Source organism: Alternaria burnsii, assembly GCF_013036055.1.
Source record: "Alternaria burnsii strain CBS107.38 chromosome Unknown 732, whole genome shotgun sequence".
In the NCBI taxonomy this organism is placed as follows: domain Eukaryota; kingdom Fungi; phylum Ascomycota; class Dothideomycetes; order Pleosporales; family Pleosporaceae; genus Alternaria; species Alternaria burnsii.
In genome coordinates, this window is record NW_024066113.1 from 1363694 (window position 1) to 1376377 (window position 12684).

The following is a 12684-nucleotide window of genomic DNA, read 5'->3' on the forward strand; positions in this document are numbered from 1 at the left end:
CAAACGCCCAACTTCGCTTCTGTTCCAGGCCTGATATCATCTGCCAAACGACGGTGGTGTACTCGCAGCAGCGCCCATCATGAGCCACAACCACATGTCGATGGGCTCTATGGGCATGTTGCCCGAGCTTACAGAATGGCCAGATTTTTACTACGCAGTAGTAGGGGCAGCAGTAGGCGTCGCAACAATTTTCAACATCTACAACTACGTGCTGTACCGCCAAAGAATGCTTACAATAAGAGGCGGATCGCAGACACCCGCAAAGCCGAGGTCATGGTTCGCTCTTGGAAACGCGACACTCTTCGCATTAACGCGCGAAGCGTCTAACTTCTCTCTCCACATACCACTAAAGGGTCGCGTACTCAGATTACCAACAGTCGGCCGATCGTCCTTGGTTTCAGCAAACGTAGTAGTCCTAGTCGTCCTATGTTTGTACGGCTTCGATGTGACGGACCAGTTCAGTATGGAAAATATTGGCTTCCGTTGCGGTGTGGTTACGATCGCCCAACTACCTATCATCGTCCTACTAGCGGGCAAGAATAATGTAATAGGGTGTCTTAGTGGTGTCAGCTATGAACGTCTCAATTGGCTTCACCGGTGGTGCGCTCGATGTATGCTTCTCACAGCTACTATGCACATGGGGTACTTCTTCAGTGCCTGGGCACCGTACGACTACATTGGCTACCAACTCAAGAACAACAAGATTGTGTGGAAAGGCCTTGCCGCCTGGTGCACGCTGGCGTGGATCGTCTTCAGCTCTATGACACCCATTCGTGGCTGGAACTACGAAATATTCGTTATCCAACACATCGTCTCCTTTGCGGTATTCCTTGCGTTCGTTTACATTCATACCCCTATCGAAATGAACGGCTATGTTTGGGCACCCGTTGCCTTTTTCCTGTTTGACCGTGTCTTCCGCGCGCTCCGACTACTATACATCAACACATCCTTCTTCCATCCATCGTTGAAGAAGCGGGGTCAGATCGATGGCTTCTGGGTATGCAAAGCTGAGTTCACACCCCTTCCACACAACACCACACGTATCGTTGTCACCAACCCTCCTATCGGCTGGACTCCTGGCCAGCATGTATACCTATCTTGCCATTCCCTAGTACCACTCCAAAGTCACCCGTTCACCGTGGCATCGATCCCAGAAGATGGAAGGATGGAGTTCTATGTCAAGGCTGAAAAAGGCGGGACAAAACGTTTCTTTCGGCATGCTGAGAGATCTGGCAGTCTGGTTGGAGTGACTGCGAAAGCCAGAAACGTGGTCATAGAAGGCCCCTATGGCACTCTGAGACCACTTCGTCAATTTGACAGCGTCGTTCTCCTGGCGGGCAGCACCGGTGGAACCTTCACCCTTCCGCTCCTACGCGATCTACTCCAAGGCTGGAAGGAGAATGCTCGTGATAGCCCAGGCAGCACTTCGTTCTTGAAAGCGCCAACTGGCGCCGTCACACGATATATTCGCTTCGTATGGGTAGTTAAGAGTAGAGGTCAACTCAGTTGGTTCTCTGAGCAACTTTCCTCCATATATACCGAGTTCGAAGCGCTACAAGAAAAACTTCGCGACATCAAGCTCGAGATGACGGTGTACATCACCTGCGACGAATCCTTTACCGAAGAGCACAATTCTTTACTCTCGGGTGTGACAGCACCCAACACGAACGCAGCACAGCAGCAGAAGGAATCTGAGCACGGCGCAGTGCAGTACAGATCGCCTCAACAGATGACAACAGAAAGTAGCACGACAAAATCAGAGAAGGAAGGTTATCAAGAAGTCGCGTCTCTCAATTCTGAAAGCCTCGATATTCAACAAACGTCCTGTGGTCCGAACAGCACATGCTGTTGCCGCGCTGCCATCGACGAATCGGAGTCTTCTCCAGCGGGTAAAACCGTATGTGCCTGCTCGAAACCCAAAGCTAATGCATCATCTCGCCCTACTTCCTTCGTACCTTCTACTCCATCATCTCTCGAACCAAGTAAAAAAGTTGTCGTACATCCTGCGATAGCGGTATACTCGGGTCGACCAAGAACACGAGATATTATACGCAGGTCATTGGAACAGGCGCTGGGAGAAAGTGCTGTGGTGGTGTGTGGGCCGCAGGGGTTGGTGGCGGATGTGAAGCAAGATGTCGTTTGCTTGAGCGATGAGAGGGCAGTGCATAAAGGAACGGGCGCGCAAGGCGTATACCTGCATACCGAGAGCTTTGGGTGGTGATACCCCCAACGACCAATAAGTGTTCGTTGAATCTGTCACATCGTGAATGTTCTCTCATCCGTAAATGAAGTATGGTAGTGGTAACATTCGTTGCGGAGAAATAAATAAGACTATAGATGCAAACCGTTTCATGACGGTGCAACGCCTCAACGCCTATCCAATCCAGTCCACAATATCGCCCAAAAGATGCTAGTATGCTGGCGAGAAGATGTGATGATAAAAAACAAAACCAGATGCAGTGATGACAAAGGGAAGAGATGGTAGATAGGACGCGACCCAATGGCTCGCTTTCAATCCACAATCATCAACGCCGAAACACCACTCCGTTTGATGAACAAAGGAAATGGTATCTGCCCTCCAGTTTCCCAACGCCATGAGAAGTGTAAACCAACACACCCATTATCTACTCCTCGTCGTGTCGTTGTAAGTGTCGTAATCGTTCCGGAGCTGTTACAGATCGTCCGTCCTACCGGACCATGCGTTTGCTGCGGACAATGAAGGGAGATGGCATCTCCGGCTCGGTCTCTGGATCCCATACTGCAGGCGGACTGATACCGCCAGTCCTCTTGACAGGACTCCTTCGGCCACCATATCCGAATCCTTTCTTCGCGCCACCCTCGTCTTCACTCATAGTGTGCACAGGGATACCGCGGGCTTGTTGAAGCTCGACCAATGTGCGACCCTGAACACCGCCGTTGTTGCGCATCGCTTGCACACGGAACGCCTCGTTGCCCTTCTTTGACGGGAGACCAGCAAATGGTATGGACTTTGTTGTGGCGCCGGTCTTTCGCGGCGACGTCGATGGGTTGTCGGTGGACCTGGCCTTCTGTCGAGAAGGAGATGCAGCGACAATGGGTACGGCAGAAACGGGGCGAGGCTTCGTAGTTCTGGGACCCAACAGGTTTGGTGTGCTTCCGAGCCGGGCGTTCGCCTTCAGTAGTGGTGCTTGAGCGTTCGCGAGCACCTTGAAAGGGTCTTCACTCATAGGACGACCGCCAGAGGCGCTTCGTGCGCGGGTTGGAGATGGCAGCACGGGAAGGTCGTCGTCATCGTCGAAGTCGGCATTCCACTCAGCTTCAGTGGGCGAAGGAGGAACATCGGCTTCCCACTTTTTGGCACCTTCCTTGGCCGCAGCGAAGATGTTCTGTTTAGGTTGCTGGTTGCGACGGGGGGAAAGAGAAAGTCCCTTGAGTGAGGCAGGCGCGGGCGATGGCTCGGCCATCTGAACATCCATGGGAGAATCGGGTACTTGTGTGGTGGAAGGCTGGGAGAACATTGTGCGGGCGCGAACAAGGGGGCCCCGAGACGGTCGCTTTGCCTTTGGTTTGGATGCAATGGTGACGTCCTCGGTGTGATCATCTAGGGAGAGTGACGAAAGGTCTGTTCCACTTGCGAAGTCGGAATCTGTGTTGAGCGTGTTCTGGGAAGTGTTTGTAACGGTACCTTCAGCCTCTGCTGAGAACAAAGCCGAAGGCTCGGTTGCCGCCATGGTGGGTGTGTTTGAACGAGGAGCCAGCTTTGGTGATGTGCTCAGACGGTTGGGGTACATCTTCAAAGCGCGCTCTACCCGCCTGTTGACCTCGCCCTCAAACGTCGCCTGAAGGTGCGCCAGCTCTTTTTGTACCCGCTGCTCTGTTTGGAGCTTCACTTGCCTCTCGATCTCCAATTGTGCCTTGACTTCCCACTCTCGTCGTAATTGGTCGTCCAATTCTTTACGAATACGTGAAATGGCCTCGCTTGCTTCCTTCTCTCGCTTCGCTGTGAGCATACGTTGCTCTCGGAGATCTTGTCCCAGCTTGACGACCTCCTGCTCTTTGCGCATGAGCTTGACAATGGGCAGGTTGAGAAGGGCGGCAGTGTCTGGCCTGTGATCGGGTGTTGTGTTGAGGCAGCTGGCGATGACTTTTCGGAGCTCTGCTGAATAACAAGCAGGTATGTCAGGGTATCGACCTAGCTTGATCTTGGAGATGAGTTCAAAGTGAGTCTTCGCGTTGAAGGGAGGTGACTTGGTGCACATCTCGTATATGATGCAACCGAGTGCCCAAATGTCGGAATGGGGCCCATATTGCTCCGCCTTGCAAATCTCGGGCGACATGTAGAAAGGGGTACCAACGTAGGTAGAGGCGAAATCGTGCGATTGGAGGATCTTGGACAGACCGAAGTCGCCCAGCTTGACACTGTTGTCGTCTCCGAGGAAGACTGCGGGCTGTTAGGACAATCAAGCGACAAGATAAGGACCAGACACTGACTGTTTTCAGGCTTGAGATCTCTGTGGAGAATCATAGGCTTGCGTGGGTCACGGACTGGCTTCGCGTTGCCAACCAGGCCCATGACGTTGCGGCCTGCCGCAGGGGGGTCTTCGCCATAATGGCAGCGGTACAAGGCGCTGACGATTTGGCTGAAAATGCTCCAGACAAACTCCTCCTCACAAACTTGGTTCTTGTTCTTTAGGTCTCGAATGACGCGTCCGAGGTCGCCGTTTCCGCAGTATTCCATGTAGAGGTGGAGGTCTTGCGATGCCTTGATGTGGTCGCGTTCGAAGTAGGCGACAATGTTGGGGTGTCGGAGCTCCTTCAGGATGGACAGCTCAGCCTGCAGCTGCTCGCGTTCCTTCTGCGACATCTTAAGATAGCTGATTTCCTTGCGGCAGAGGATCTAGGCGGCGGTTAGCAAGTCGCGTGCGCAGGCTCTGTCGTGGTTGCATACATAGCCATCTGACTTTCGCTTGACCTTGCGAATGATACCAAAGGACCCATGGCCTATACAATGTCAGTACGCGTCTCCCGTCGTGTCCCAAGGTCCGGCCGTACCAATCTTCTCGAGCACATCGTACTTTTCTTCCTCGGGCATGGTGAAGGTATTGCTATTGCTCAAAAGACATGCAACTATGGAATGTAGGTAAGGGTAGCAAGCTGCTGGGTTAGTAGAGGTCGAAGGTAGTGACGGGTGTAGATTATGTACAATGAATGGGTGGGATGGAAGCCAGGTTTCCTTGGTGTTTGGGCCTGTTTACGCTAACGCCCGTCAACCCAGCAACGCCCACGTTTTGCAGTTGCCAGGTGGGACGCACCCCCGTCGCCGGCCTTATCGATAGCACGCCGATCTACGCCGCCACTCGTCATCGCATAACAATCAGTAGTCACTCTCGCAATATGTCGGGGCCAGCGAATGAATCCACTTTTTTGCCACAGCCATGGACGTCAAGAAGAAGTACGAGATCGAGGCGGCCCTCGCGACAGAAGCCCAGGCCATCTCGTCGGGCCAGCTCAAGGAAGAGAACCCGCTAGACTTGAGCGATGATTTCAGGGTCTTTTGTGAGGCATGTCGGAGGGGAGACTTGAAGGTTTGCCAGGAGATGATCTCGACGGGTGTGAACATCAACGCCAGGGATAAATTCGATTATACACCTCTTATCCTAGTAAGACACCCTTCTGCTTTGTCTCGACACTTTGTTGCCTGAACAAGAGCAATGCGCTGACCGCTGAAGGCTAGTCTCTGCGGTCACTACGAAGTCATAAGGTTGCTCCTTGAAAATGGCGCACTCTGTGAAAGAGACACTTTTCAAGGGGAACGATGCCTGTACAACGCCCTCAACGACCGTATACGCAATTTGCTATTGTCCTACGATTACGCCAAAGCTTCCAATCCCCTCCAACCGCTGGCGGCGCACATTACTTCACTCCTCACGAGGACTTCGCCTAAGACGACGGATATCACAATCACAGCCTATGGTCAAGAATTTCATCTTCATAAATTCCTCCTCGCGGCACGATCGCCGTACTTTGCGAAGAAGCTGGAAGCGGCACCGAACACAACCTCGTGGAAGCTACCAAATACCATACCCGCAGAGTCGCTAGGCGTGGCATTGCAGTATCTCTACTTCCAAGAAGTCTCAATACGCAGAGCGTTACATGGATTAAGTGATGAGCAGGAGCTAGTGGTGCTAAGCGGCATCGAGAAGATTGGCAAGCAGCTAGAGATAGAACGTTTGTTCGAAGATATTACAGAAGTCTCGGATCGAAGATTGTTGCGTCAGCGACGCGCGGAAGAACTGGAACGGGGTCGAGATCAACTAGAAGGCTGGTTCAAGAACAACGTCCTCCGGCACAAGCGGGTCGTGGACACTGCAAAGGTGGACAACATACAATGGGACAGGGAGAACTCCATCTTCGCCGACATACTACTGCGTGCCGATGATGATGACGAGGATCAAGATTCTGAGGGCACCGATCGGTCACCAGGGCCATCAGAGTCATCTACGCCACCCGTGCGAAACACTCCAGGGCCTCTGTTGGGAATACCAGTCGGACCTGGTCGCGCACGTTCGAGGTCGCCTTCGCGTCAACAAGCGCCTCGTAAATCAACCATATTCCCGGCACACCGAGCTATGCTATTGCGTTCTGAGTACTTCCTGACCATGTTCAGCTCACAGTTCAAGGAAGCACAAGACACACCGCATCTGCAGATTGTGACCATCGACTGCTCGCCAGCAGTTTTGGAGACTATCCTTACATTCATGTACACCGAACGTGCTGACTTTGGTTTGGATATTGCAATCGATGTGCTCTTTGCGGCAGATCAGCTCTTCATCGAGAAGCTGAAGCAACGCGCCGCCATTATCATTTCCGCACTGGGTAATGGCGCAACCTCAGCAGTCGAGTCAGATAACCCACGGGGTGCTACAGATGCAGATGAAGCAGTGGATATCTATGAAGTCATCCGAGCCGGGTGGGACACAAGAGTACAGCGGCTTGAAGAGTTTGCTGCGCGATACATCGCCTACCGGCTGGAACACTACATAGACCAACCTGAGTTTGCAGAGCTAGTCCAGGAATCTGCAAATCGCGTCAAAGCACGTCAAGAGACTGATACTGTCGAACTCGTCGACGACATCCGATACTACCTGTCGGAACGATTCAGGCTTCGCTTTGAGGACAGCGGGCTGGATGAGATGATGGATGAGAACGCAGCTATGCAAGCCAGTACCGATGGAGATCTTGTTGATGCCATGGGCGATTTTGCGCTAGAGGACGGTATACCTAATAAGGTGCAGCAAGATGAGAACATGGCGTCGGTCGAGCAGCAAATTGCTGCTGGTGTCATTAGAAATCTGGATGGCGAGGAAGTCGGTGATGAATTTGCTCAAGATGCGATGAATTATCAAATCCTACTAGGGAAGATAGATACGTTGCTTGAGAAGCTAAACTTGGATGCTTAGACAGAGAATCCAACCAAGCTTCATGCTAAATGCAAATTCACTTGCATGGACCGTAGCCCTTTAGGCACACGGTCTTGCCGTCGTGCCGCAAAATACAGAGGCGCAACACCCCTGCCTAACCGCACTTATCGACACAGTTGTATCTCCAGCACGTATCCAGACCTCAGGTAGATGTTTAGCGAATGTTGAAAATCATTTGCTCTCTAGAAATACGCCCCGTTTCTATGAAACCTTCTCCATCCACCTGTCCCCCACATTGGGAGAATACCTCCTATTAGATTTCTTGGCCGTTTTCACATCGACTCGCATCATTATGACATCTGAATTGGTACACGACTATATCCGTAATGACCTCTTATGCCGACTACGGTGGAATTTGTTGGCCGACTTGCACAACATCGAAATTGTGGTGGGGCCTGAAAACGAAGAGAAGACAGCCCGCTATATGACCACCTCTCTGCGAATGATGACATCAGTGAGCCTGGTCTGAGCCTCATTGAGGTGAGCAGCAGCGAATGTCTCGAAAAGTTCGACCTCTCGTACAATTCTGACCCAGAGCCCGACGGTTATCGGCCCTTACCCTCTCTCATCGTTTCGAACGAAGATGGAAGGTCTATTACGTTGAGGCAATTTGTTACCGAAGTTCATGCTTGCCTGAACGAGCATTTGAACGAAGTCAAAAGCGCTCAGAGTGCAATGGCCGCGACGCCTTGGTCAGAGACGATGCTGTTCTACCGGTGTGCCTGGCCAAGGAGAACCGATGGTGGTAACATCATTGTGAACGTCGAATTAATGCCTCACGCTCGGGATGCCGGATGTAGAGAGAAGCTTTGGGCTGCTCAACTGATACAGGCCCATGCGTGCGAACAACGGCGACGGGCTTGGGCGCCGCGAAATGCGAGCAGTGCACTTACTTTTTTCTGATCACTTCCACAGTCCATGGCACAGGTCAACCAGTTGGGAAATCAGTCTCGATACCTGTGAGGACGAGGAATACGCGTCAGTAACAGTCAGTGGATGCTACAATTCTTCTCTTTGGATGGATGCCATGGTCCCTGCCTGCCATGAAGCGTACATCATCTTCCAACTATACTCAAGGGAAACCGCAATCACTAGTCACTACATGAGGTTCCAAAGGCCCCCCTAATTTGTCTAGCATGTTATTTAATGTACCGTTACGGAGCAGGAAAAGCATCCTAGATGAGCTGAAATGGGCCTGGAAGTCTGGAGCCATACTAGGGGGTACGCTGGCGTAGGGAGTATAAGGCAGGTATTTTGTCAAGCCTGGTTAGCAGAATGAAAATCAAGCTTTCTGTACCAAAAGCATTCAATCCATCTATGGCGCTGGTAGCCAGACTGATTTGCAGTAGGCGATGCTGTCTTAGTTGAACCTACTTCATCATAGCTATTGGTGACATCATGGTGGGGTTCGGTGCGCAGCTCCCCGCCAAATAGTCGTTGACAGCTTGACAAATACCGTAGCAACTCATAATGCGCGTCATTGCCCGAGCGACCTCAACTCTTCAAACTCCAACGACTCGGCTCTTACCTCAACACTTGGGAAGAGCTTCAATCGCAAGGCCGCGACTATTCACAAGCTATCAAGCAATACCAACGCGCAAAGTACTTCCAAAACAACACATTGCCAATATGTCGACCGAATCTACACAGTCGCAGGCATGCTGCAACACACCTGCGGTGGTCAGTAAAGGCTACCAGCCAAAGGGTGATTATATTGAGGTAGACGGATTGAAGACCTGTACGTCCAACACCAAGACATCACGTCACGTCCCAACTAACTTGTACAGACCAGACCGGTCCCAAGGACGCAAAACAAGGAATTCTAGTCGTCTACGACATTTTCGGATTCTTTAATCAAACACTGCAAGGCGCTGATATCCTGGCTTACACCGACAGCCAGAAGTACCAAGTTTTCATGCCTGATTTCTTCGAGGGCAACCCAGCCGACATCTCCTGGATGCCGCCAGATACCAAGGAGAAGGAGCAAAAGATGGGGGAGTTCTTCAAGTCGCAAGCTGCGCCTCCGAAGACACTGCCGCGCATTCCGAAGATTGTCGACGAGCTCAGCCAGAAGAACGGCATTGAGAAGTGGGCTATCATTGGCTTCTGCTGGGGCGGAAAGGTATGAACAAAGTGATTCAACCTTGATGCATGTGCTAACACCGCACAGATTGTCAATTTGTCGTCCATGGAAGGCACAAAGTTCAAGGTCGCCGCTGCGTGCCACCCCGCCATGGTTGCTGGCGACGACGCTCCCGGCATCAAGATCCCCTACATCATGCTTCCTTCGGGCGATGAGCCTAAAGACGATGTTAAGAAGTGGGAGGAGGGTATCAAGGTTCCTCACGTTGTAGAATGGTTCCCAGACCAGATTCACGGCTGGATGGCGGCACGCAGTGACCTTGAGCAGGAGAAGGTTAAGAAAGAGTATGAGCGTGGGTATAAGATGGTGTTGGACTTCTTCCACAAGCACATGTGAGTTTGACACGAGAGCTGCGGTAGTGTAGAGTCGGATGCTGAGTTGGCTAGGGGTTCCGAGGCGAAGCTCTAGTGTGAAGGTAAGCAATGTCGACAAGGAATAATATATATGATTTTATGACACGAAAATGCTGTTCCAAGACTGTAAACAGGATGATGAGAGGAGGGTGTGGGGCTCTTAGCCGTGGGGTTACTCCATGGGGCCGTGTGCATTGGCGTGCCCAGGTGGAACGGCGGTTTAAAGGCCGAGGGCACGTCGGCAATTGATCACGTTGTGGACGAACATGTCGCAGATTATCTAGGAGCATTGGGCGTACTTCGGCTTACTTTTGTCGCGACTTATCCTTTCGGTGTGTTTCTGTGTTTTGCTCTCGTACATTCTCCAGCCACGAGACATAGAAAGCACATCTCATCATGGCTCTCGGTGCGTGTTCCCATTTCGTGCAGCCACAGCCGCGGCGCGCTTGTCACGTTAACCCCCAACCATGTCTCTACCCAACTCACGTCGTGCATCTAAACTGACCCGGCTTTGAAGCACCCGTAGCAGGCGCAATTGCAGGCGTTACCGCAGCTGCCGCCTACATCGACGCCAAATACCACATCACCAAAGACCTCAAGAGCCAACGCGTCCTGAAGGCGGCCGCGCGCGACCTCGAGAGAAATGGTAAGCCCGAGCTCTGTAGACTGTCCGTCTGCTGGATTCTAACAAGACACCAGCACAAGGCAAGGGCCAGTCTCTGTGGTACCAATTCGAAGCCCAAGTCCGCCGCCTGCCCTCGACCGAAGAATGCATCTGGTCTCGCACCGGCTGCTACACATGGGCCGAAACCTACGCCAATGCCTGCCGATATGGCCAATACCTCCGCCAAAATGGCCTTGTCCCCGGTCAGCTCTTCGCCATGTACATGATGAACCGCCCCGAATTCGTGTTCGCACATCTCGGTAGCTGGAGCGTAGGAAGCGCGCCAGCGTGGATCAACTACAACCTCGCAGGCGATGCGCTGGTGCACTGTTTGAAAGTGAGTGGCGCCAAGGTGCTGCTTGTGGACGAGGATCAAGAGTGCAGAGATCGTATCGAAGCTGTGAGAGAGAGGCTGGAAAACGAACTGGGCATGACTGTCCTGGTCCTCGACACGGCTCTGAAGGGAGAGATATCCAGGCTGGAACCCGCGAGGCCCGAGGATGAGCTTCGGGTGGGCATGAAGGGGAAGTTCCCCCTCTTCCTGTTCTATACAAGGTCAGTGAGCATCATGGCAGTTGTTGCTGGAGCTGTGCTGATTATGACAGTGGCACAACTGGACACCCAAAAGCTTGTCCTTTCGAAACCCAGAGAGCAGTCGGTTTGACTCAACGTGTAGGTGCAATGGGGCTCAAGTCCGGGCCCAACGGCGACAGATGGTATGTCTGCATGCCTCTATATCACGGCACCGGAGGCACTACAGCACTCGTCTGCATGGTTACCGGTCTCACATGCTGTATCGGAACCAAGTTCTCGACATCCAGGTTCTGGACCGACGTACGTGATTCGAGATCTACCGCCATCGTCTATGTAGGAGAGACCGCTCGCTACCTTCTCAACGCCCCTCCAACCGATCTGGATCGGAAGCACAATGTCAGAGCCATGTTCGGAAATGGCCTTCGCCCTGACGTATGGCAGCGGTTTGTTGACCGCTTCGGCATCGAGGTCGTTGGTGAATTCTTCAACAGCACAGAAGGCGTCATGGCGCTGTTCAACGGTTCTCGTGGACCCTTTACCGCCACATCAGTCGGCCACCAGGGTATCATCGATCGCTGGCGAACCCACAATACCTACGTCCCCGTTGAAGTCGATATCGTGACAGGAGATCTCCTCCGTGATCCCAAGACCGGCTTCTGCAAACGAAAGGCCTACGAGGAGGGAAGTGAGATTCTCGTCCAGATGCCAAGCGAGCAAGCTTTTGTCGGCTACTGGAACAACCCCGATGCCACAGAGAAACGCTTCGAGCGCAATGTCTTCAAGAAAGGCGACCTCTATTACCGCACTGGCGACGCACTCCGCCGCGACGCTGATGGCCGTTGGTTCTTCATGGACCGCCTCGGTGACACCTTTCGCTGGAAATCTGAGAACGTCAGTACAGCAGAAGTCAGCGAAGCACTTGGCTCCTTCCCAGGAATTCAAGAGGCAAACGTTTATGGTGTCGAAGTGCCTGGCTTTGATGGTCGAGCAGGCTGTGCAGCCATTTACATCGATCCTGCTCATCTAGACTCCTTCAATTTCAACGCGCTGCTTGCGCATGCGAAGACGAAGCTGCCAAAGTACGCAGTACCTGTGTTTTTGAGGGTCCAGAAACAACAAACGACAATGCATAACAACAAGCAGAACAAGGTTCCATTGAGGAACGATGGCATCGATTTGAGGAAGCTTATGGAAAGGGCGGACAAGGAAGCCAAGGAGCAAGGGAAAGAAGAGGTAGAGTACGACACCATGTACTGGCACCCTGCTGCTCTTGGATCTGGCAAGGGCAAGACTAGTAGCGACGACGGCTATGTTGTTTTTACCATGGCGGACTGGGATTTGCTTAAAGGAAGCGTGGATGTAGAGGGCGGTGCCAAACTATGAGCTTTCCGTTTTCATGCGTGCTTGGAGTTTTTAGCTAGCGTTCTTGTTTCGAATAGATAGTACATCTACGTCCCGACCGAATCCTAACGATGCACTTGGTGACCATGAATGGCAGACCTGGGATGAATTTATATCTTCTCAAGAACA

At 52.3% G+C, this 12684-nt stretch overlaps 5 protein-coding genes across 5 annotated transcripts; 4 read left to right on the top strand and 1 right to left on the bottom strand.

Annotated features, from left to right (window-relative positions):
- Window positions 1–79: 79 nt before the first annotated feature.
- Window positions 80–2221, top strand: GT037_005943 (ferric-chelate reductase; the record flags this gene model as incomplete). The annotated part of the gene is made up of 1 exon (XM_038930990.1): window positions 80–2221. One exon carries the CDS (start codon window positions 80–82, stop codon window positions 2219–2221), a length of 2142 nt encoding a protein of 713 aa, XP_038786679.1.
- Window positions 2222–2687: 466 nt separating this feature from the next.
- On the bottom strand, window positions 2688–5071 carry GT037_005944 (kinase-like protein; the record flags this gene model as incomplete). Its single annotated transcript, XM_038930991.1, has 4 exons — window positions 2688–4420; window positions 4471–4876; window positions 4928–4980; window positions 5032–5071. 4 exons carry the CDS (start codon window positions 5069–5071, stop codon window positions 2688–2690), a joined length of 2232 nt encoding a protein of 743 aa, XP_038786680.1.
- Window positions 5072–5414: 343 nt separating this feature from the next.
- Window positions 5415–7439, top strand: GT037_005945 (ankyrin repeat and btb poz domain-containing protein 1; the record flags this gene model as incomplete). Its single annotated transcript, XM_038930992.1, has 2 exons — window positions 5415–5639; window positions 5709–7439. The coding sequence occupies 2 exons, from the start codon at window positions 5415–5417 to the stop codon at window positions 7437–7439; spliced, it is 1956 nt and encodes a 651-aa protein (XP_038786681.1).
- Window positions 7440–8135: 696 nt separating this feature from the next.
- On the top strand, window positions 8136–8363 carry GT037_005946 (uncharacterized protein; the record flags this gene model as incomplete). The annotated part of the gene is made up of 1 exon (XM_038930993.1): window positions 8136–8363. The coding sequence occupies one exon, from the start codon at window positions 8136–8138 to the stop codon at window positions 8361–8363; it is 228 nt and encodes a 75-aa protein (XP_038786682.1).
- A 726-nt stretch (window positions 8364–9089) lies between these two features.
- Window positions 9090–12537, top strand: GT037_005947 (acetyl-synthetase-like protein; the record flags this gene model as incomplete). The annotated part of the gene is made up of 7 exons (XM_038930994.1): window positions 9090–9198; window positions 9248–9582; window positions 9631–9935; window positions 10164–10288; window positions 10474–10602; window positions 10656–11175; window positions 11226–12537. The coding sequence occupies 7 exons, from the start codon at window positions 9090–9092 to the stop codon at window positions 12535–12537; spliced, it is 2835 nt and encodes a 944-aa protein (XP_038786683.1).
- Window positions 12538–12684: the final 147 nt, after the last annotated feature.